The sequence below is a fragment of the Mustela lutreola genome, chromosome 12 (genome assembly GCF_030435805.1).
Source record: "Mustela lutreola isolate mMusLut2 chromosome 12, mMusLut2.pri, whole genome shotgun sequence".
In the NCBI taxonomy this organism is placed as follows: Eukaryota; Metazoa; Chordata; class Mammalia; order Carnivora; family Mustelidae; genus Mustela; species Mustela lutreola.
In genome coordinates, this window is record NC_081301.1 from 88,895,842 (window position 1) to 88,919,429 (window position 23,588).

Genomic DNA, 23,588 nt, shown 5'->3' on the forward strand with positions numbered 1-23,588 from the left:
ACCCAAGAAATCATCCCAGAGATGAACATCACATTTTATAAGAGTTCCACTAATTATAAAAATAACAGGGGTAACTTTAGCTCAGGTCATGATGCCAGGGTCCTGGGATGGAGCCCCGCATTGGGCTCCCTGCTCAGGGGGAGTCTGCTTGTCTCTCTCCCTCTCCCTCTGCCCCTCCCTGCTGCTGGTGTGTGCCCACCACACTCTCTCTTTCAAATAAATAAAATATTTTTTAAAATTGTAAAAATAACAGTACGATTCATTTGAGTGGAGCTGATCTTAGTTGTGGTCATCATAGCAACCCTAAGAGATTAGCAGGACATTTGCTGTTAACTTCATTTTACATCTGGGGAAACTGAGGTTCAGAGAACTTAGATGACCATGCCCCAGCCTAGGCAGGCAACAAGTGGCAGAGTTGGCTCACTTTCATTGGTCTTTCTACTAGATGACACCACTAGATTTTGGAAAGATTTACTGCATTGCCAGACAGTGAATCAGGAATGACAGCTCCCTTGAAATTCTTGTGTATGACCGTGTACTGAGTCTAGTAAACACATAGTGAACCCGCATGTCCATCCGGGCATGTGGCTTTGTGGGCTTCTCTTTTTATTTGATGGGCCTATATTTACTGCCTGTCCAATGCATTGTCTGTAAACAGCTTTGTATGCCTTTCCTCTTCCTACTTTCTTCTTGTGCGTGTTCTTCCAAGTGTAAATGGATAGACTTTAAGGATGGAAAGTAAAAAGGTAGAACACTTGCATTCTGCAAGTACAGGTATATCCTCTGAAAGTCCCAGAACACACTGCATTCAAAAAGGATTCTGTTGTCACCAACACCAAACCAACACCCTCCAGTCATTAAGGAGAAAGATACTATGTTGCTGGCCCAGAGACTGAACTTATGATTTTACTCATGTACCAGTTAGGGAGTTCTGCCATTTTGTATACTGCCATTATTTTATTGCCTGTAATGTAAAAAGATGTAAAGAGAATATTGTTAGGACCTAAATACAAAGATAGCAATAAATCAACAAAGCAGGCAGTAGGAGATTTTTTTCGGATGTTATTCCATAACTGTTGAAGTTGTAGATCTAAATCATAGACATGTTTGCTATTGCTATCCTAGGATCCCAGCAGATGATAATTAAAACTCCTCTGAGTGAGTTTCAGTGTTTTTTTGTTGTTGTTGTTGTTGTTTTTTTTAAGATTTTATTTATTTATTTGACAGAGAGAGATCACAAGTAGACAGAGAGGCAGGCAGAGAGAGAGAGAGGGAAGCAGGCTCCCCGCTGAGCAGAGAGCCCGATGTGGGACTCGATCCCAGGACCCTGAGATGATGACCTGAGCCAAAGGCAGCGGCTTAACCCACTGAGCCACCCAGGCGCCCGAGTTTCAGTGTTTTAATATTTAAAAATGACCAGGTTGCCTTAGATGATCTATAGGATCCTATTTACCTCTAGCATCCTACAAATCAATGAACTGTTAATAATTTACTGAGTCAATTAAAGTTTTCTTACTCTTATTTCTTATTCTTTCTCTGCTGGAAAGAAATTCTGGTGATGTTCATCTATGCAACATTACATTTGCTATAAAAATCACCTTTTAAAAATATGAGGTGATCATCAGGTGGTTTCCATGATAATTAAATAAAAGACATTTGAGTACTTTCTTACTATGTTAGTTGTCTCCAATATTTACTACTCGGGGTTGAGAGTTATAAAGGGAAAAGAGTAGAGAATTATAGTCTCTCAGGCAGTTTATAGCCAAAGGCAGTAAAATGTAAATTTTAATATTCTCCTCCTACTACCCCTTCCTAAAGGACAGAATATCTTACAACAAGATAATCTCAGATACAGCAAGACCTTGGGTAAAAGAGGCAGAAGCATCAATTAAAGAATACAGTTTAAAGAGGCCAGAGACACAAAGATCTCATTCAAGTCACTATGATTGGTTGGCACAGAAAAGCAAATACCTTCAAATTTTGAGTATAATAATCGCGTTCTTAAATGATGCCAAAAAATGAAATACCAGAGACATCCCCTTCTGGCTACGTGGAGTAATTTGTAGCAGACCTACACTCCTGCTGAGAAGAATTGGAAAACCAATGGAAAACATCTCTATATTTTAGAAAGCACCTGTTTAGGAGCTAGCAGAGGACTTTCCAAGTAGCAAAGGTTCAAGAGGGCCAAGATCCTAGGAAAAGGAGAAGGTCAGTAAAGTGAATTCAACATTTTCCGTTTCCCCATGGGGCATCTGCCCCTTCAGTTTAGAAGCTTAGCAGAGAGCAGCTAACAGGAGGCAGAGAACTCAACAGCACTCGCTGGGTTGGGAAGATAATAACTGGAGTTCTGGGTTGCCAAGGCAGCCAGGGCTTTAGAGCCAAGTTTCTTGAGAAAAGAGAGGCACAGAAAAGTGAGCCCATCACCTGGCAATCTTCCCTTGAGTCATGGGCCAAATGCTTAAGCTACAGAGGGCAAGGGCCAGGAAGTCAAACATAAAACAGTTTTCAGTAATCTCACCAGCTAGAGAGATAAAAATTAAAGTCTAGGACAACACATTAAAGAGGAGGGTTCCCGAAAGAACCCTAGGGTATGCTCTCAGAGCATATTCCCCAGGCGTAGTGGAGAACAAGACATTGATCCAGCAAAGCAACACCCTCTCAAGTTAGCCCAGTTCTGATTGGACCGAGGTGACCTGTTCTACTCAAGAATAGATGGAATCCTCTCTGGAGAGAAAAACATCACCACCAAGGATTCCATAATTTTTCATTCCCAACATCCAGTATTCAATTAAAATGCCAGATATTTCAAGAAACTGGCCAAAGTATGTGTGTGGGGGTGGAGGAGACAATAGAAACAGAACCGCAGGAGACCCAGCTATGGAGCTATTAGACTTTTTAGGAGTGCAGAATAACTCTTTGTAATAATTTAATAATAGGAGCATTTAGTATTATGACCAAGAACTAGATGATGAGATGAATTTCATCAAAGAATTTGAATCTGTTAAAGAGAAAGAAGTTGGGCAGGGGAGGGATGTGGAGCTTTGAGAATGTCAGAGAAACGTCCTCTGAAAAATGTGTTTCTCTACCAAAGCAATGGGAACACTGGCAAAAGCAAAACAAAACAAAACAGAAAACAACCTGTCAATTCAACTTATTCCAAACTCTGGAAATTAACTAACGGGATCCAACAATCTAAGAGTGTTGATTCAAGAAAAATGACAACCCTTCAAAGAAAGGTGAGCTTTGTATCTGCACTAATCCCATCTTTATCTCTCCTACTCCTAGACAGACTTGAAAACCAGGAGCTTTCCAAACAAGATATCTGGAAAAAGCAGTAGCCTACAGCAATTCTGCAAGGGGCACAACTGGTTTGGAGCTACTCAAAACCCCATCCCCAGAAAATATCATTATTTGACTTATTTGGCAAAGCACCAGAAAGTTCCATTTACAGGGTTTCTCTTTATTTAATTTGATTGAAGTAGACCTGACTTTGGATGTAATTTGACTAAGGTAGACCAGCCTTCTCTCCAGAGCATTTGTCAAAAGCAATCAGTTAAACAACTGTTTAACATTTCAGCCATCTGAGGTAGTATTAACAACTGAAACTAACAAAAGACTGACCAAACATTTTTAACGAAAAAGACTAGATCATAGGATATCTTTGGCAGGATGGCGGGTGGGGAGGGGGCTGGAGACAGGGAGGGGCTTTGCAAAGCACCAAAATATTTTTGGCAACCTCCCTGGCTTCTGAGAGGTTCCCATAGGATCAAGCAGCCAGTTGGACACAGCCGTGGCCAAGTAGCAGCTCTTCCTCCCTCCTGGGTCTGCTACCTTCGCTGCACACTTCTGCTCCTTGGGACCACACGTCCAAAAATACAACCTGAATACAAACCTGTACCTTGGACTCCAGTGTCTTGGGAACCCTGGCTGACAGTGTGCTTGTAGACCAGCCCAGCAGAATCATTTACAGTTCCCCGAAGCTGCCATGATACTTAGCAGTTCCACACTCCGCACGTGCCTCTCCCTGGTTCTGAAATGCTACCTCATCCTGCCAGCCATTCTTCGTGGTGAGCTCTCTGTCATCCTTCAAGATGCTCCCAAGGAGAGCTAGCTGCTTCTCTCTACGTGGATCCGTATCTCTCGAAGTTGACCCTTATTACTTTACTTATAATTTGGGGGCAATTATTCGGTGCACAAGGCATGTAGAAGCTCAGAAAATGGGGAAGAAATCAGGGTGTCTGGATTTAGGACTGCTCCCAGTTCTAAGATGTTTCATCTTATAGACATGTAGCTTGTGACACTGGCGGCTGGAACAACTCAGTGTGTTAAAGGGGACTTTATTTGCTTCAATGTTTGAATGGGTGATGCTTGTCACCCATTGTGATCTGAGAGCCAATATATCCACCTATATATGGGTTCCAGCCACTGGACTCCAGAGAAAGAAGCAGCCACCCTTTCAGGACTGAGGAAATGCAACAGGTGTGCAGGCTCAACTGACAACAGGGGTTCGCTGACATCAGAAATAGCTCGGAGAAGAATTTACTTTCTGCTAGATGCTTTTCTATAGAAGTCTAAAAATACCATCAGTTTGAATATATCCTTTCCAACAGAAAATACCCCTCTTTGACTGAAAGGTGTTGGGGTGAGATCATGGTGCTATGTGAAGAATTGTGCCTTTCACATATTAGTTGTCACAGCTTTCCAGGTCGTCTGTGGTCTCTTAGTGTCACACAAGGCAGGGGAATCCCGGTGAGACCATGTGTGTGAACAGAATATGGGCATTAGAAACTGGGGTCCTGAGATTCTGTCCCTACTCTATGTGTTACTACTGTGTGGCCTCAGAAAAAACACTTAACTTCTCTGAGCTTTGGTTTTCTCATGTGAAAAATAGGCCATCCATTCACTTTACTTCCACTTACTTTGTGGTAAGGATGTGTTTATGGACCAAATGTTTGTGCCCCCTCCCAAATTTATATGTTGAAATCCTATCCCCCAAGGTGATGATATTAGAAGGTCAGGGCCCTTGGGAGCTGATTAGGTCATGAGGGGTGAACTCTCTTCAGTGGGATTAATATCCTTTTAAAAGAGAGCCCAGAGAGAGCCCTTGCCCCTTTGGCCATGTGGGGACAGAGTGACAAGATGGCCATCTGTGAACCAGGAAGCAGGCTCTCACCAGACACCAAATTTGCTGGTGCCTTGATCTTGGACTTCCCAGCCTCCAGAAGTGAGAGAAGGAAATGTCTGTTGTTTAAGCCATCCGGTCTGTAGCACTTTTGTTAAACCAGCTCCTACGGACTAAGACAAGATATAAAGTTCCCAGCATAGTGCCTACGCATGGCAAATGGTCCATAAATGATCATTAGCTAACATTATTTCTCCAGTAAAGCAACTGTTAATTTTGAGAACAAAACCAAAACACCTTCAATCTAATTCTATGTATGTAGGTACGCTCAGCAAACTTCCGTTGCCTCATCTGCATTACTGTAGATAGGCATAATAAAATCGAACCTGTAAAAGATTTTCTTTAGTTAGAAAACTGAAAGGCACTTTGAGAATCTTTTAAAAATTTGCATCGAAACAGGTGAAATAAAGACTGAAGAAGAAGGCAGACCCTAGCAGCAATGTGCTGGAAAAAGAAAATCAGAATTCTCCTGATTGTGCACCAGAGAATTTCATTTAGCTTAAAAAGCATTTGCTGGGAGTGAATATTGGGCACACTAAGATGTTTTTGCATTGTGGGCACCTGGGTGGCTCCGTAGGTTAAAGCCTCTGCCTTCAGCTTGGGTCATGATCCCAGGATCCTGGGATGGAGCCCAGCATCGGCTCTCTGCTCAGCAGGGAGCCTGCTTCCTCCTCTCTCTCTGCCTGCTTCTCTGCCTACTTGTGATCTCCGTCTGTCAAAAAAATAAATAAAATCTTTACAAAAAAAAAAAAAGATGTTTTTGCATTGTAATCTTTGCAGAACATCCAGCCAGCTGAAATGTCCTTCAATGTTTACAGAGACAAAGCAAACACTATCATATCATTTTTCTTTGAACAAAGCCACACCAAGTTAACTAATGCATGCCCTATAAACTGGGCAAAAGGCAAATAAAGGAGAAAACTTATGAGTCATTGAGTGTCCACTGAATGTGCTTCTGCTAGGTTGTCACATTTTGTGCAGAGGGGGTGGGGGTAGAATGCGGTATACACATTAAACAGACTCAGGTTATCTCAGCAGAAGGATGTCAAGTGGCAGGACAAAGGCCATTTTGTGTCTCCTTCAGTGCTCAGCACTCTGAGCTAACCCTGGGGAGGGATTCTGTTATGTGTTGAATGGTGCCCTTGTAAAATTCACACACTGAAGCCCTAACTCCAGTACTTCGGATTGTGGCTGTGGATATGTCTGCAGATTGGGCTTTTCAAGAGGTAATGAAGTTGAAATGGGGTTGTTCGGGTGGGTCCTAATCCAACGACAAGAGCTCAGGACATGGACACAAGGGCCAATGGGCAACCATGTGAGGACACAGCCGGAAGGAGAGCATCTGCAAGCCCATCGGTGAAGCCTCAGCATGAAACCAGCCCTCTCAACACCTTGAGCTTGGACTTTGAGCCTCCGTAAACATGAGAAAATAAATTTCTGGTGTTTAATCAAGCTGCCCAGGTGTATTCGGGGTAGTTTAGTAAGGCAGCATTAGCAAGGCCATGCTGAGTCCATATACGTGCCCCTCGGGTTATCTGTAATCCCGTGGGGCAGATAAAAGTGACATACCCATGGAAGGATGGAAGGATTAGGTAAGTACCACTGGGCTGGCATGAGAGCGACGAGGGGGCAGTCACGGCCACGGCCACCAGTGAAGAGAGAGCCAAGGGAGGAGGAGTCATGGAGACGAGGAAGGGGGCGGGGACATCCTTGCTGAGTCCCTACTACCCACAAACACTGTGGGAGCGACTTCCATACTGGGTCATCAGAGTTACTGGCCACTCTCCTCTGGTGGTTCTTCCTCTTCTGACTTCTGAACTTTGGAGTCTCCAAGGCTTATGCCTTGGTCCACCTTTGGGTCTACCAGGGCTCCCCTGGAGATCTCACCCCGTCATATGGTTTTAAATCCCATCCATATGCCAAAAACTTCCAGCTCAGCCCTCTTGCCTGGCCCCCCGACTGCCCACTCGACATCTCCCCTTGAATATCCATCAAGAACCTCAAATCTGACATATTTACGACTGAGCTCCTGATCTTCCCAACGAACCTCTCCATCCCGTCTCCTCTACTGAGTTGTCAACAACTCACATTCCAGTTGTTCAGGTCAACAATCACTGAACTCATCCTTGACTCCTCTCCTGCTCTTCACTCACATTTCACCTATCAAGAGATTCTGCCGGCTCCGCTTTCAAAACATTCCAGAATTTCACCCCTTCTGACCCCCTGGACCGATCCACTGTCATTGGTACATCCACCCTCACTGTACATTCATCATCATCACCGTCGGTCCCCTGGATGCCTCGCCAGATCCTCACAGGGCTCTCCAACCTCACTCTTGCCCTGTTTCCACTTCTAGTCTTTTCTCAGCAGAGCAGCCACAGCGATCCCCTCAAAACCAGGCCAGGTCACTTTCTCACTATGCTCAACATTCTCCAGCATTTTCCCATTTCAGGGAAAGTAAAACCTGAGGTCTTTCTAACTAACGAGAAGGCCAAGTCCTGGCCGACGATTGTTTCTCTGACCTCATTGCTATTGGGGGGCCACACTGGGCCTGCTTCCACTTAAGGGGCTTCCCACTGGAACACTCCCCCCAGATACACACTAGCATAGCTACCCCAGCTCTTTCCAGGTTACCTTCTCAAAGAGCTCAGCTGTGACTCTCCTATTTAGATAAGCTAACTCCACTCATCTCCTCCTCCCAATTTCCAAGCTCCCCTGCCCTTTCCTTTTTTTTTCTATAGCTATTTTTACTTTTTAACATACTATACAATTTATAGTTAAGTGTAGTCTTTGTTGTCTGTCCTCACCTACTAGACTAGAATAGAATGGTGACATTTTTACTCCCTCTAGGGGCTAACCAGCTACCTTTTCGTATGTTGACAGGGGACAGGCTGGAAGGAGTGGGGTGGGGGCAAAGGGGAGCCCGACCAGAAATTTCTAACTTTTTGATTTTAATTAGTAATCCTTCCTACTGTGGTTTCTGTTGTCAGTTTTTAATTTTTTTTAATTGTGCTTTTTTTAAAAAAAAACTTTTACTTTTTACTTCTTGTGTATATGTAGGGAATTTACAGGGAAATATGTACTTTATGGAATAAATTTTAAGAGCTAAGATTTATTTTAAATAAAGTAACAGACCTTTAATCTTATACAGCTAAATTACTGATTGTATATTTGCCGAGTTGACTTAAAGTTTCAGAAAATTGTATCAGGAGTTTTATTTTTGGACTGCAAAGCCTTCTTAAGAAAGTCTTTTTAACACACACACACACACACACACACACACCCACCCACACACACCACCCCACACCACACCACACCACACCACACCACACAAGAATAGAAGCTCCGTGACAGCAAATGACTGCTTGGTCTGTTTTGTTCATCCGTGTTTCCCAAGCACTTAAACTGGATTTGGCACATAGTAGACCTCAATGAATACTTGCTGAGTGAAGGAACAAGCGAATAACTGAGCATTTATTCTATACCAGGTCACATCCTAAGTATGTTTTGGATACTGTCTCAAATATGAATGATGCGCACGCAAGTATCACCACAATCGGTGAGGTAGGTACTCATTGTTCCACATATAGCTAAGGAAATGAGATTTAGAGAAATTCAAAGGTGAAACTAAGATTTGGACCCTAGCAGCAATCTCGTCCCAAACCTCTCAACCAGCCTACAACGCAGTAGGGAGGCGTGGAGCTATAATTATTCTCATTTTCGAGATGACACAAATGAAACGGAGAGATTTGACATAACTTTCTCACGGTTTCATAGCCAGTGAGTGGGGTATGAGTCCAAAGTTCATTGGTCTGTTGTACCTCCTGGAGTGTGGTGACCCTCCTTGCTCTTTCCAAAGACCCCTTCCCTCCACTGCTTACTGTTTTTGCTTTGCCTTCTCGTCCATGTCCAAGACATTCCACGGCCTGTTGCCCTGAACATTCCCCTGTGGCAATACCACAGCATAGCTCCCTCTGAGAGTATCTCTTCTCAGATCTGCTACCGCTAGCCTTCTTGGGGTCTCTGGGAAAAGGAAGAAAAACTATCAACCCTCCTCTCACCCAAGATAAAAGCACAAAGATACCACATCATGACTACAGTGGGCTCCAGTGGGCTCCAGTTCAAGCTGATTCGATCTTGACCTTTCTCTACTCCTCTTGTAATAAAAAGATACCTTCCCACTATCCTGTTTTCCAGGGGTCTCGTTAAATAAATGGCTAGTTATTTTTTTTAAAGATTTTATTTATTTATTTATTTGTTTGTTTATTTGTTTATTTATTTGTCAGAAAGAGAGAAAGAGTGCACAAGCAGGCAGAGTGGCAGGCAGAGGCGGAGAGAGAAGCAGGCTCCCCGCCGAGCAAGGAGCTGGATGTGGGACTCGATCCCAGGACCCTGGGATCATGACCTGAGCCGAAGGCAGGGGCTTAACCGACTAAGCCACCCAGGCACCCCACGGCTAGCTATTCATGTCAGGGAGGACTTATATTCATTTATTCATTCTAAAGGCATTTTTTAGCATCTGTGGTATATGAGGTAGAAGATTAAGCCCTATGGGGATTCAAAAACAAGGTTGAGGGGCGCCTGGGTGGCTCAGTGGGTTAAACCTCTGCCTTCAGCTCAGGTCATGATCTCAGGGTCCTGGGATCGAGCCCCGCATCGGGCTCTCTGCTTGGCAGGGAGCCTGCTTCCTCCTCTCTCTCTCTTTCTCTCTCTGCTTGCCTCTCTGCCTACTTGTGATCTCTCTGTCAAATAAATAAATAAAATCTTTAAAACAAAAACAAAAACAAAAAAACAAGCTTGGCAGTACCTTGCCCTTAAGACATTGTTGGTCAGAGCCACTGAGACTCAGCTTTGTGTTTTTATTTGAGTTATCTCTTTCTACTCGATTTAATGTTGAAAAACCTGCAACTGCTACAGTGGTCTTGCTACCATGAGATGAAAGCCTACCTAAGACTGGAGACAACCAAGAAAACCAGACAGAAGGTTGGACAAGGAGAGGAACTGGCTCCTGATCGCACAGTTTCGTCTTCTGCATCAAGTTGTTCTTAAAGCTAGCCCTAAGTGGATTTTGCCTGTGACAAAGGGCAATAAACTATTCCCAACCAAAATGGTAGTAACACACAGGTCTTTGGATTATCTTTTTAAGCCCCTGGTCTTCCAGAGACAACCTCACAGACCCTTAGAGCCCCCTTAGAATCTTCTACTCCATGCTGGACATGCCTATCTGTTCTACTGGAACAATGCTGAATCTCTGCAACATCCTGTCTTATGGAAGCAACACTGTCCCAGCATCAGCCAGCTAAAGCAGTAAGACAGAATAGAAGGTCAGGGGTAGGACCAGCCTGCACAACCTCTTCTTAGTCAGGCAAGAGTGCATTAGCACACGAGGCCAAATGGACAGTCACTAGGAAGGTGGCTGGAACCAAGAGCTCTTGAAGGGTCCGGAGCCAAAACCGCCAGGTGGAACCCCAGTGGAGAATCTATGTGGGTTGTACCTTGTAGAGCAAGCGCTAGGGGAAGAACAGGTGGTCGGAGGAGATTAGCCAGGAAGTACACTGCCAGAAATTGCAAGACGCAGTGTTTCCCCAAAGAGCCAGTATTCAGGTATCTGTTACGACAGAGGATCTTCAACAGCCAAGGCAGAATCTGAAACAGCACCAACGATTTTAAAAGTTATTTTCTTTCACTCTCTCTCTCACTTATCCTATTAAAGATCACGAAGTGAGGGGCAGAGGAGGAAGTAAAACAAAGAAAACAAAAGAACTTTCTTCCCTTTTATCATCCCCAAACTATGAGTCGGGCCCAAACTGAGGGAAAGAGACGTGATTCAATCAAATGTGAAATGGAAGATTTGGATTTGGTAACATACATAAATACATAACTGCTCTTATACCTCAAGAGGACCGCAAAGCTATGGGGTCTGCCAAGGCACAGGGAAGGGAAGATGCTGTAGGATCCATGTGAAGAAAGCATCCGAAGAAAGAATAAAGCTGTTCCTGAGTGCACGCCACCCCAAGTTTGGCAAAGTCCCAACAGGTCACACGGTAGGTTGCTGTCTGGAGTTACTCCACAGGCTTATCTTGAGGTAGGCCACAGGAAACAGCAGTAGCTAACTCACCTTTGCATGTACGTATGTACGTGTTTTTAAAGATTTATGTATTTATTTGAGAGAGAGACCGCACGTGAGTGGGAGTGGGGGGGCACAGAGGGAGAGACAGAGAGAAGCAGACTCCCTGCTGAGCGTGGAGCCCAACATGGGATCCAAGATCAGGACCTGAAGTGAAATCCAGAATCCAGTGCTCAGCTGACTAAGCCACCCGGATGCCCTCACCGCTGTGATTACCATCATAACGGCCTCTCTGTCAGGAGCCTCGAGGACAGATCTCGTCAGGCCTACTGTCAGGGCAAGTTCTGCATCCCCGGACCAAGCAGCGTGCCTGCATCCCGCGGATACGCCAAGCAAAATGAAGAGTGTCGGAGAGAGAGGTCTGTTCTGCGTGGAGTATCTGATCCCTGACATTGTTTACAGCGGCTGCACGTGGTGATAGGAAATCAACGTTTAGTCTATTACATTGTACTCTATGTATTTTCTACAGAAAATGCACCCTCTTACTTCCTACACCCTTGGGCGGTGTGCTTTACCTCTTTATCCTGAGGATACGGAGAATCAGGTTTTTCATCTTTGTTGCATCTGCTAGGAAATGTAGAGTCACGCCCGCCTGCTAATGTTTTCTCCCTTGTCCGCCAGCACATTTTTCCATACGAGGCCTCAAGTCCTGGCTCCAGCTTCGATCACGACATTTTTTTTCCCTTCGCACTGTCCCTCTGTCTTTTATTTTTAAACCCACTTCTGGTTATATTATTTCTGTGTGCCTCTCTTTGTAAGCCCATTTGAATCGTCTTTGCTCAGGATGTGCAAGCAGTGTATGCACAGAAAGAACGGTCGTCCGTGCACACATTTCATGATCTCCCAGGTGTGCAGAATCGCTGAGTCGCTCCTCCTAGACACAGGACACACCTCGGCACCCCTCAACATGCAGGAAATGACCTCTAGAATGCTAGGTCGGGCTTCCTTGGCGAACAGCACCACGTGGCGTAACTCACCTACCCCAGTAGTGTGATCTCCCTTGGGCCCCGTGTAGGAGGTGGGCGTCTCTCCCCTCCGCCTGTGCCAGCTGCTCCGGTTTCTTCTCTCTTGAGTAAATGCACATTCATCTTGCTCGAAAGTACACTCTCCAGGGGGAGGGAGAAGCCTCTCTGCGGGGAGACAGCAGGTGTCATTACTGAGGCTCCTTCAGTGAATACGCAGCCCGTGGCTCCCCGGGAAGCCCATTCTGCATGGGGGCGTGTCACCCGGCCACAGGCCAGGGCCTCCGGAGAGGCAACCCCCCCCACACCGGCCGCCCACCTACTCCAGGCTCTTGCCTCCAGCCAGGGCCAGGACTGGACCATGGGTCCTGCCTGGAGGCGGGGCGCGCCATCAGACATCTAGATTCAGAAGAGTTGGGACAACTCTGAGAAAGAAACTTCCTCTGACTGGCCAATTTATTTGTCTGAATGAGCTTACAAGGCTCTGAGAGTTGGAGCGAAATTATCTTCATGGAAATATGGAAAATAAGAAAAATTGCCTAATGGAGGAGGTTTCTTCAGAAATTCAGGGTGAGTGAAGGGAATCCTTAGAACAACTCTAGAGCTGCGTCGGGGGAGGCGGGGAAGGTGCGAAAGCTAGACGTGCTTCTGGAGACACAGTTTGACGTGTGTGGAGGATGCATGTCATGACTGGCTTTTTCTGGGCTTCCGTATTCTTTTTCTTTCTTTTTTTTTTTTTTTTTAGGATTTTATTTATTTATTTGACACACACAGAGAGAGACAGAGAGGGTATAAGTAGGGAGAGTGGCAAAGAGAGAGGGGGAAGCAGCTCCCCACCGAGCAGGGAACCTGATGCGGGGCTCGATCCCAGGACCCTGAGATCATGACCTGAGCTGAAGGCAGAGGCTCAACCCACTGAGCCACCCAGGCGCCCACCTGTGCTTCCATACTCTGGTCTACCTCACAGGACTGTATTCAATGAGATCATGTACGTCAAGTATTTAGAACATGAAGTTCTCAATAAATATTACCTAAACAAATACTAGGTCTTAGTGTTTTGCCAGTTGGAGCCTTATTTTCCATTTCCCAAAACAAATATTTATGTCTTCAGATGCCATCTTCAATAAATTTGATGATGATGATTTTTTAAAAGATTTTATTTATTTATTTGACAGAGAGAGAGAGAGATCACAAGTAGGCAGAGAGGCAGGCAGAGAGGGAGGGGGAAGCAGATGCGGGGCTCCATCCCAGGATCCTGAGATCATGACGTGAGTCGAAGGCAGAGGCTTTAACCCACTGAGCCACCCAGGTGCCCCTATTCTTTTTTTTTTTAATTTTTAAAATTTATTTTCAGTGTAACAGTATTCATAGTTTTTGTACCACACCCAGTGCTCCATGCAATCCATGCCCTCTCCAATACCCACCACCTGGTTCCCCCAAACTGCCACCCCCCCGCCCCTTCAAAACCCTCAGCTTGTTTTTCAGAGTCCATAGTCTCTCATGGTTCACCTCCCCTTCCAATTTCCCTCAACTCCCTTCTCCTCTCCAATTCTTAATATTAGCAAGGTGACACCTCCCACTTACTGGAAACTTCTTTGCCTAAATTTGGTTGTACCTTCACACCCAGATTCTTAGCAAATTTCTCTAACACATAGCCTGTTTTTTTTTTTTTTTATTACATCTCTTTCATAATAATGATTTTACTTCATTTCATTTCACATACGGTACAAGCCAATGGAGCCTCGTTCCCTCTTCTATGCCTCAAGTGTAGATTCTTGTTTTCTCTTTGTGTTGTCCTTGCAGTGCATCACAAATCAAGGGACTAAAACAAACTATCTTTTCAATAAATAAACAAGGAGATTCTCTTCTAGCGCCACATCGATTCCACAGTTTGCCTGTTTGTTAAAGAAAGAGATACCCTGTGGTTTAAGATGCAGTGGTAATTAGTAGAGACAGGGACCAATGATCCAGATTGAGGTATGCACCATTTTCTCATAAGAAATAATGTCCAGGGCGCCTGGGTGGCTCAGTGGGTTAACCCTCTGCCTTTGGCTCAGGTCATGATCTCAGGGTCCTGGGATCGAGCCCCGCATCGGGCTCTCTGCTCAGTGGGGAACCTGCTTCCTCCTCTCTGCCTGCCTCTTTGACTACTTGTGATCTCTCTCTCTCTGTCAAATAAATAAATAAAATCTTAAAAAAAAAAAAAAAGAAAAAGAAAAAGAATGTCCAACACATAGCCACCATCTTGGTTTTGTCACTATCATCAATGCTTGGTCCACTTTCCACTGTCCTTTAATTCACTTGGGAAATATTTATTTTATTATCATTTAAATATTACATGTTTACAGGCTCCACACTGGGCATGGAGCTTGCCTAAGATTCTCTCTCTCCCTCGGCCCCTCCCTGACTCCCTAAAAAAGAAAGAAAAGAAAGAAAAATGACATGTTTAGTGTAATGTCTGTATAATAATGATTTCATCACTATTACTGGAAAATCTGCCTTCATGTAAGACACATTAAAAATAACAACAGTGACTTCAATAGAAGATGTGTTTTTTTAACATACTGCTTTGTGCCGGGTCCTAGGCTGGGGAATTCGTAGGTGTTGTCCCCACTAGTCAGGCACGTATTACCATCACTACCTCTCTTGCAGATGACGATACAAGTCATAAGCACACTGTCACACTGTGCGTAAAAAAGTCATCATTTCTAAATTCCAAAACTTACTACACGGATCTGGAGGGGGGCACTTCTGGCCAGAAAAACAAAACTAAGAGGCCAGCCCAGATTCAATGTGTTGGGTGTCATCTTAGAGAAGCAGGGTATGCTGGCATAGGTTCGGGAAACAAAGAGAGCTTAAATCCCGAACCGTCTTACCTGGAGATGAACAGCCTCCCAATTCTACTGTAATGTCGTCCAAGGCGACCAGGCCACAGTCCCAAAAACTTTTGCATAGGCTCATGAAAACCACCTGTAAATCAGAAAAATAAAACCATGAATTTGGTTTCCTGCGCATTAGAAATTCTTACACCCTGGGATTTACTCAGCCCAAAGCATGCCTAAGCAAATTACAGAGGCCTCTCTTCCTCGTCCACATGAACTACAGGTCACATGGCAGGAGTGACAGCTAAGCCTTTACACAGGACCCTGAAATCACTGCCATTCTTTTTTTTAAGCGGACTTAAGCTCATAATGATAGGCTGTGTATATTAATGCCAGAATCAGCTCACATTCTTTCGAGAGTTGAAAGAGGAAAACAAGAGGTTGACCAGATGGCAGAGGAAAACCTCTCAAGTTTTAAATGTTTTCCCCAGATAATCCACAAAGTGCATAGAGAGTTGACAGTATTCCAGGCATTTTTACAAACATTTCCAGTACAAACAGTATTGATTTTTTGGAAATGACTTTCTGGCGCTGTGCTTCGTTCATATTGTTAACAAAGTCCCTGTCATTTGCCATCTGGAGACTAATGTTCCATTTCCAAAGAGAAGATAGATGTCCCTAGACCGTATCACGAATAAAAGCCCTAAATGCCGTTCTTTTATCAGGCCAAACATTTTTACTCTTCTATGTGAAACAAAACCAGATCCATACCATCAATTATTTAGTTCATTGCACCGGAGAACGGGGGATGAGGGGAGGGAAGTTTTGCATTTCTTTGCATCAGACCTATTTTAAAGTCTCCTTTTCATAGACAGGATGAGCAAAGAGTACTTTTCCAAACATTTGTATTAGATTTTCACTGTACTTGTGTGTGTGTGTGTGTGTGTGTGTGTGTGTGTGTTTTAATATTATTTATTTATTTGAGAGAGACAGAGAGAGCACAAGCAAAGGGAGGAGCAAAGAAGCAGACTCCCCGCTGCGTAGGGAGGCCGAGGCTGGACTCCATCTCAGGACCCTGGGACCATGACTTGAGTCCAAGGCAGACACTTAACCCACTGAGCCACCCAGGCGCCCCTGCTTTGTGGTTTATAAAACTGCTTTGCATGTGTAGCCTGATGTGTAATGAATATGAAGTCATTTAGTCCATGTGCCATCCCTCAAATACAAATCTTAATCCAAACAAAAACAAAGAGAGATAGAACAGAAACTAAGACTCAAGTTGGGAATAATGAGAGCATTTGATTGTTTTGGATTCTAATATTATGTTGTGTCTTCAACTTATCTGTGTTATCGGCAGGAACTCTTTGCTCTCTGAGGATCAGAACCATTAGCATACAAAATTTATTTCAAAATTTTAAAATGATGTGACAGTTTACCACCATGCAAAGTATAAAATGTCTTTAGCTTATATCTTCAGAATAATTACTAAGAATAAGATGTGTAAAAGTTTACTTGGACTGTATTCAGATTGCTTTAAATTATGAAAAGTCTAGTTTAGAGATGTAACAATATAGAACTATGTATATACTTACAAGGGACAAGATAGAAGAGGGTGTTTTGTTTTATCTCTGTTAATTTTCTCATCTTTATAGATTCTAGAGATCATCTGCAGGGTTTCCTACTTGCAGGATTTTTTGCAGGATTTTTGCCTGGGAACTTGTTCCCCATTTGTAAACCCAAATGTCTATGTCATCAGCCCTAAATGCAGTTATATTTTATCAGCAATGTTTATTGTTATGAGGGAAAGAATAGTAATCTGTCTCCTAATTTAGTGAATAAATGGTGCTGCAGAGAGAATAAGTCCTGGCTTTCTTGCCTTTCGGCAATTTTCAAGTCTATTTTTCACCTGAATGGTGAAAAACTAGTTTTTCCAAAATGAATCTGGGATGCCATATAAACCATTACCTACGTAAGACTCAATCATTTGGCAAGCAGACAGATTCTAAAAAGGAGAAACAGCAATGCGCTCTCATATGTTTACTTTAGCATTATTTTATGATGATCGTAAAACCAAACAAGCAAGCAAATAAGCCAGCAAGCCAACAAATGAAACAACCCCAAAACACAAAAATACAGGAAATGAATAAACTATGGTATAGCAAGCTAAGAAATGGGCAAACATTAACCCTGACAGCTTGTGAATATTATTAAGTAGTATGAAAGTCTATCTCTCTCATAATGTTAAGTGGAGAAAAAAATGGTTATAATAGATAAAGTTAAAATTAAACAAACTACGACAAATCACACTGAACTCATCTAAAAGTACCTAGAAAAGAAAAAAACCTTGAAAATTTACCAAATATAGAACAATTACGTTAGGCTCATGAAATTATGAGTATTAAACAGAATTCCTCCTTATTTTCCGACCATCCTTTAATTTTGTTATATGGATAATGGAGAAAAAAAGAAAAGAAAAAGAATCAGGACCTCTATAATTAAGATGTGGAATGAGCTAGTGTTTCCGAGATTGGCATCGTTTATTAGCAGCCACGAGGACATCTAGCTATTTAGATTAAAATTAAGTAAAAATCAACAATTCATGTCTTCAGGCACACTGGCCACATTTCAAGTGCTCAGTAGTCACACACAGCTAGTGGTCAAGCAAACGAGACCCAGCAGATACATAAGGTTTCGTCATTGCAGAAATTCCAACAGATAGAACTTCCCGGCTCATTTCAAGGATTCCGAACAATCTGTGAACGGCCACAGTGGGTTAGGTGAAACGCTAAAGCTGCTTTGGACAAGAGCGGCCGACTAGGTCGCTCCTAGCTTAGAACTCTTTCCGCACTTAGAATTCTCGCCAGACCACACGCTGTTCCATCTTGTGAGAAACCCATGGGCAGTCAGCTATGAGCTGACATTCAAACTATGGCCTCAAACCCCAGATCGGTTTGGCGCCTGCCTACTAGCGTTCCAACACACAAAAGAAACATGACAAGATCAGCTTGTTTGGTGGAACACACAAGATTTTCCACTGTGCTATTAATAATGCTGATAATATCAGTTCCTATTCTGGGGCCACCTTCTTACATTTTGAGGGCTCCTTGAAGTGGAAAGGTTATTCCAGGGTAGTTGGGACGGGGCCAGCTAATGACCAAGACTGGTCGAGAGAGGGAAAAAGAAAAGCCAGACCTCATGGTCTGCTCTTCAGAACTTGGTCCCTAGGTCCAATTAAGAATGTAACAAGAAGGGAACTGGTCATAGTCTAAATTCTTGAGGGATTAACCTCTTGCTTGTTTGTAAATCTTTTTAAAAAGAGTGTTTATTTCATTTTAGGCAGTGTTTCCAAGCCAGTGGAATACCTCTAGGGGTTGGAAAAAATTCCTAGGCCACTGAATATATACTTAACTTCCTACAATGCACCACAGAGTCCTCTGCAACTGACAGTTACCAATAACAATACTGAAACACCGAAGTGTCCATAGTGCCGAGATCGGAGCTAGATGAGCACACACAATGTCTCTTTTAAGTAGGACCAACAGTTAAATCATATTATTGATCATGACTTGACTGTATTTAAAATTACTTGTTTGTACATCTGTTTGTATAGCTCTCCCATTAGTGTTTCCAAAGTGAGTCTAGATAGGGTTCCTCAGCAATGAATGCTCTCTAATGACACAAAAACTGTAAAGTGTCACCAGCACCTAAGGACTGAGACCTTTAATACGCTGAAACAGTGTGATTTATAAAAATCTCATTTGCCCCTAAGTTCTCGGAGATTTGCACTAAGTCAGGAGCACCCGTCTAAGGGAGGTACTATTGCACTGTGTCCCTCATCGTCTCCCTCTCAAACAGACCAATATATACTCTCTGAGGCATTGCAGGACGTCAGGCAGCAACCCTGGTCTCTACCCACTGGATAACATCACCCCCAAGTTGAGATGATCAAAAATACATCGAGACATGGCCAAATGCCCCTTGGTGGGGAGGCAAAATTACCTCTGGCTGAGAACCACTGGGGTGTGGTAGAACACTGCGGTGTGGATGACAAAACCTTCCTTTTTGTCCCGTGTCAGAATAGGACAGTTGTTGCGGGTTTAAGAGCAGACTAGATGGAGTTCGTTTTCTCTGCCTCTATATGTCACCAGGTGGTGGTTCTAACACCCTCCAGCCCTGGAAACAGAAGGCAAAGGAGCCAAGAGACAAGAAAGATGGACAAAGACTCGAGCTAAGCAATCATCCCCGAGATTATCAAAGCTCGACTGTTCCGACTTCCCGCTTTCCTGCAAATTGTCAAAGGGGATAGAATTTTTTCTCTGTTTACATTTTTCTCCTTTTCCGAAAAGGATGATCGACTCCCTCAAAACAACATAATAATGGGCAGCAGATTGTAAAAAACAACTGAGCACGTTTTCCGCATCGCATGTACTTTTAATTGGCTTCTACAGTTATTTGGGGGGTTTAGGAGGGGCAGTAGGGTGGGGAGAGGGACCGTTGGGAATTCAGCCACAAGGCTGTCTGTGTTCATCAGAGGGCGAGCCTATCCCCAGGCTTTTAAAAGTCCACGCAAGTTCTTGGTGAAAGCACCCAAGAAGGGAAAAGTAGATAAATAAGCATGCCAGAAACGTATTTTCCCAAACCAGATCAGGTTAAATTTTGAAAGGGACTGGGGTTACTGATTTCAAGTGTATGAAGTGTCATCATTTAAGGACTTCCCAACTTTGCTGAGGGGAGGAAATAAAGCTTTCTGGAGAGCTGTGGACTCTCTCACCACAAATCCTTGTTGAGCAGTTAAAAAGGATTATTTGTATTAAACAGCTAAACCCTGGCTGAATTAACTGGGTTTTCACAGTCTTGTAAAGGAGTCTTCGTGGCCTGCTCAGGAGACACAGTCGGCCAGATTGCTGGCTTAACCCACCACTTACTTCACTCATTGAATAGCCCCGGCTGGGCCTATAATAAGTATGTGAATGATAGTTTCCAGAAACAGCCTTCTATCTTCACACAGCAGCATTTCAGCCCTATGCCAACAATACCATGAATGACCCGTGTTCACAAAACAAGCCTAGCTAGGTTCGGGTTACCAGCGGTGGACCTCGACGACTTACCAGAGTGTCTGATTCTGAGTTAAATTTAACGTTTCTTTCGCTGAGGTTGAACTGCTTTGCGATCATGTGGGTACATAAATTTGGGTATGGTGACTTCAGAGTTGTGGAATAATTATTCATAAAACTACTATAAACCCGTCACAGAAGTCCCAGAGCCCTTCATTACGGGGCTACGCGCACAAGGGCAGGATATTCTGTTTACCGCCATCGGATTCATCTCCCTGCTTGACAACGAGCTGTAACAGAATTCTAAACATAACAGAACCGTAAAGCGAAACAAAACAAAAGCTCCAACATGAAGACACTTGGCGAAAGGGTTGGAATCTTCACAAACCCCCAAAGACAGGCTGGGAGGAGTTTCCTCTTAGAGAAACGAGTGCGGGACTAGCATTTTTAGAATCCCAGCCGTGTTTTGGGAAATAGTTGCTGAATGGTGGCAGCATGCCTTCTGCAGACACTATATTTGGTCTTCAGATCCCACAAGAGGCCGGATGACCATGTGCTTTTAAATAAGTCTTTAGCTGACCAATACTTTTTTTTTCTTCTTCTTCTTAAAAGACCCATCTGTTTTGTTTTTCCTTTTTCAAAAGACCCATCTGATTTAACTCAACTCTTGGCTGTGACAAGCAACAAAGACTGAGCGGCTTCCAGCTTCTCCCTCCCTGAGCCCGTCCGCTCCTGGGAACCATCCATTCTGGGCTGGAGGGTGGGCTCCAGGAGGCCTGCGGATAAACAGCAGGACTTTTTCATTGCTATTTCCGTGGTAAATACTCAGATCTCTCGACAAACTGGTTTCAGAAATCTGCACTATTTTGGGATCTTTTGGTCCCTGGAAAGAGAATAGAAACTTCGGGAGAGACCTCAGAATCAGTTACTTTGTAGCATTTGGGAAGGCCCAGAGACCCTGTGGTATTGACTCAAGGGCACACCAGGGCCAGCCGCAGAGCCGGGCAAGAGACATCACGCTCCAAAGCCTTGATGGAGCACATTTCATTATACAGACCCATCTCTTTTCTCCCTTGGGCTGTGGGTATTTAAAATGGGATTCTGAATCATTCTGTTTTATACCGGAAACCAATATAATGTTATCTGTCAATTATACCTCAATTAAAAAAAAATCCTGAAAGGTATGATTTTGAAACTCCTCAGTTCATAGCAGTGGACCCAACATGTCTTTGACCTCTTTTGACAACCAGCTTCCTGACATTTTTGCCCTCTGTTTATAAGGAGTTTTTGGTAACCTGGCACAAGAACCTGAATCCTACACGAATCGTGGCTACATTTAAAAGCTGGCCCAGCCAGGATCCTCTCCTGCCCACCTTCCCTTACCTCAGTGACGCTCCTCTTTGCCTTAGCTGGTGACCCTGTATCCACGTAGGCCCACAGGAAACAATGTTCTCAACTCCCATAGCCACACCTCCCACCTTAATTTTCATCTGCACCTGTTCTCACTCCCTTTCCCTTTGTTTTGGGAGCAAGGTCTGTCTGACTCCTAAGTTCCTGAGTCTTCCCACTGCAGGACACAATGCCTAATCGACACAATTAATACGGAGGATCCAAATGGAAAATGTGAGAAGGCTCTGGAAAAACGAACATTAGACAAAGATAAGGTCGTGATACTAAAAATGATTTTTAGGGGCGCCTGGGTGGCTCAGTCAGTTAAGCATCTGCCTTCAGCTCAGGTCAAGATCCCGGGGTCCTGGGGCGCCTGGGTGGCTCAGTGGGTTAAAGCCTCTGCCTTCAGCTCAGGTCATGATCCCAGGGTCCTGGGATCGAGCCTCACATCTGACTCTCTGCTCTGTGGGGAGCCTGCTTCCTCTTCTCTCTCTGCCTGCCTCTCTGCCTACTTGTGATCTCTGTCTGTCCAATAAATAAATAAAATCTTAAAACAAAAACAAAAACAAAAACAAAGATCCCGGGGTCATGGGATAGAGTCTTGCATCCGGGTCTCTGCTCGGCAGGGAGCCTGCTACTCCCTCTCCCTCTGCCCCTCCCTCTACTTGTGGCCTCTCTCCCTCTCTCACATAAATAAATAAAATCTTAAAAAGATAAAAAATGATTTTTAGTGCTTTAGAGTCTAATTCACATGCTAACGAAGAGGACGCTGTTGTGTGTATTTATCCCGTCAGTCGATGCCCGTTTATCTCTCCCTCAGGAAGCTCCCTGGCTGAACCCCTCCCTAACCCATGCAATATAAGGTAATGACCAATTTAACTGTCCCGTTCAAGGACAGACATCACACTATGGAGCTCTTGACGTAGCTCACTGGGATGGAGATAGAATGCCGGTTCTACCAGAACACAGGCACAGTGCAGTCACCGAACAGCAAACACGGAAGAAGCTAGGTCTTTGTCCTGACCTTTATCTGGGCTCGGAAAGTTCTGGGGTCAAGAGAGGACAGCAGGTACCCAAGCAGGAATACTGCCTTCATGCTACTCATGTCTGAGACAGAGAGACAGTTTTTGGCCTGATTTTCATTGATTCCCAAGGCAAAGTATGGATCCTCGACTGGACGAAGGCTTGTGGCTTAAAGCTTGTGTAACACTCTGCCCTTGCAGCCTGCCACGAGCTGTTTGACCGAACCCTACTGATGGATAATTGGGCAGTTTCTAATTTCTCAGCATTATACAACCTGCTGGGATAAATATTGGTGTCGAAATAGTTGTGCATAACCACTATTAGTTCCTTAGGATGCATCCCGGGAAGTAGAATTTTGCACCAAAGGGTATTCCTGTGGGGTGCTGGGGGTGGCTCCGTCAGTTAAGTGTCTGACTCTTGATTTCAGCTCAGGTCATGATTTCAGAATCATGGGATTAAGCCCGGTGTCCGGCTCCGTGCTAGGCATAGAGTCGGCTTAAGATTTTTCTCTCTCCTTTTCCCTGTATCCCTCCCCGCATGTCCCCCCACAACAAGTATTCATGTTTGGAGGCTTTATTTTTGAGACATGTACATTGAATTGTCATCTAGATATATCAATTTATCTTCACACTAGAGCTTATGAAAATCCTTGTTTCCTGACATCGGTACCTCTCCGGGGTAAGGAGGTAAGTAACTAACTAAATATGTGTGAGTGTGTGTGTGTGTGTGTATTTTTTCTTTTAAAGATTTTATTTACTTATTTGAGAGAAACAACATGAGAGAGAGAACATGAATGGGGGAGGGCAGGAGAGGGAGAAGCAGACTCCCTGCAGAGCAGAGAGCCTGATGCGGGGCTCGATCCCAGGACCCCAGGGTCATGGCCTGAGCTGAAGGCAGAGACTTAATTGACTGAGCCACCCAGGTGCCCCTGTATTTTAAGTATTCATAGATAATACTTAATATGATAATATAATATGAGACATGAGATATTACTCATATATATGCATATTTGGGGCCTACATTGAAAGA

The 23,588-nt window shown here is 44.0% G+C and overlaps 1 protein-coding gene across 2 annotated transcripts in view; it reads right to left on the reverse strand.

The window, feature by feature from the left end:
* The window catches only part of MAMDC2 (MAM domain containing 2), a 141,561-nt gene that overhangs the window by 14,103 nt on the left and 103,870 nt on the right, over nt 1-23,588 (reverse strand). The window contains exons 10-11 of one of the 2 annotated variants that reach the window (XM_059143456.1): nt 15,148-15,241; nt 12,287-12,439 (exon numbers count right to left, since the gene is read on the reverse strand). In XM_059143456.1, the coding sequence (XP_058999439.1) occupies nt 12,287-12,439; nt 15,148-15,241 (247 nt within the window). The remainder of the gene's footprint in view (nt 1-12,286; nt 12,440-15,147; nt 15,242-23,588) is intronic. The other variant, XM_059143457.1, reaches the window with a different exon arrangement.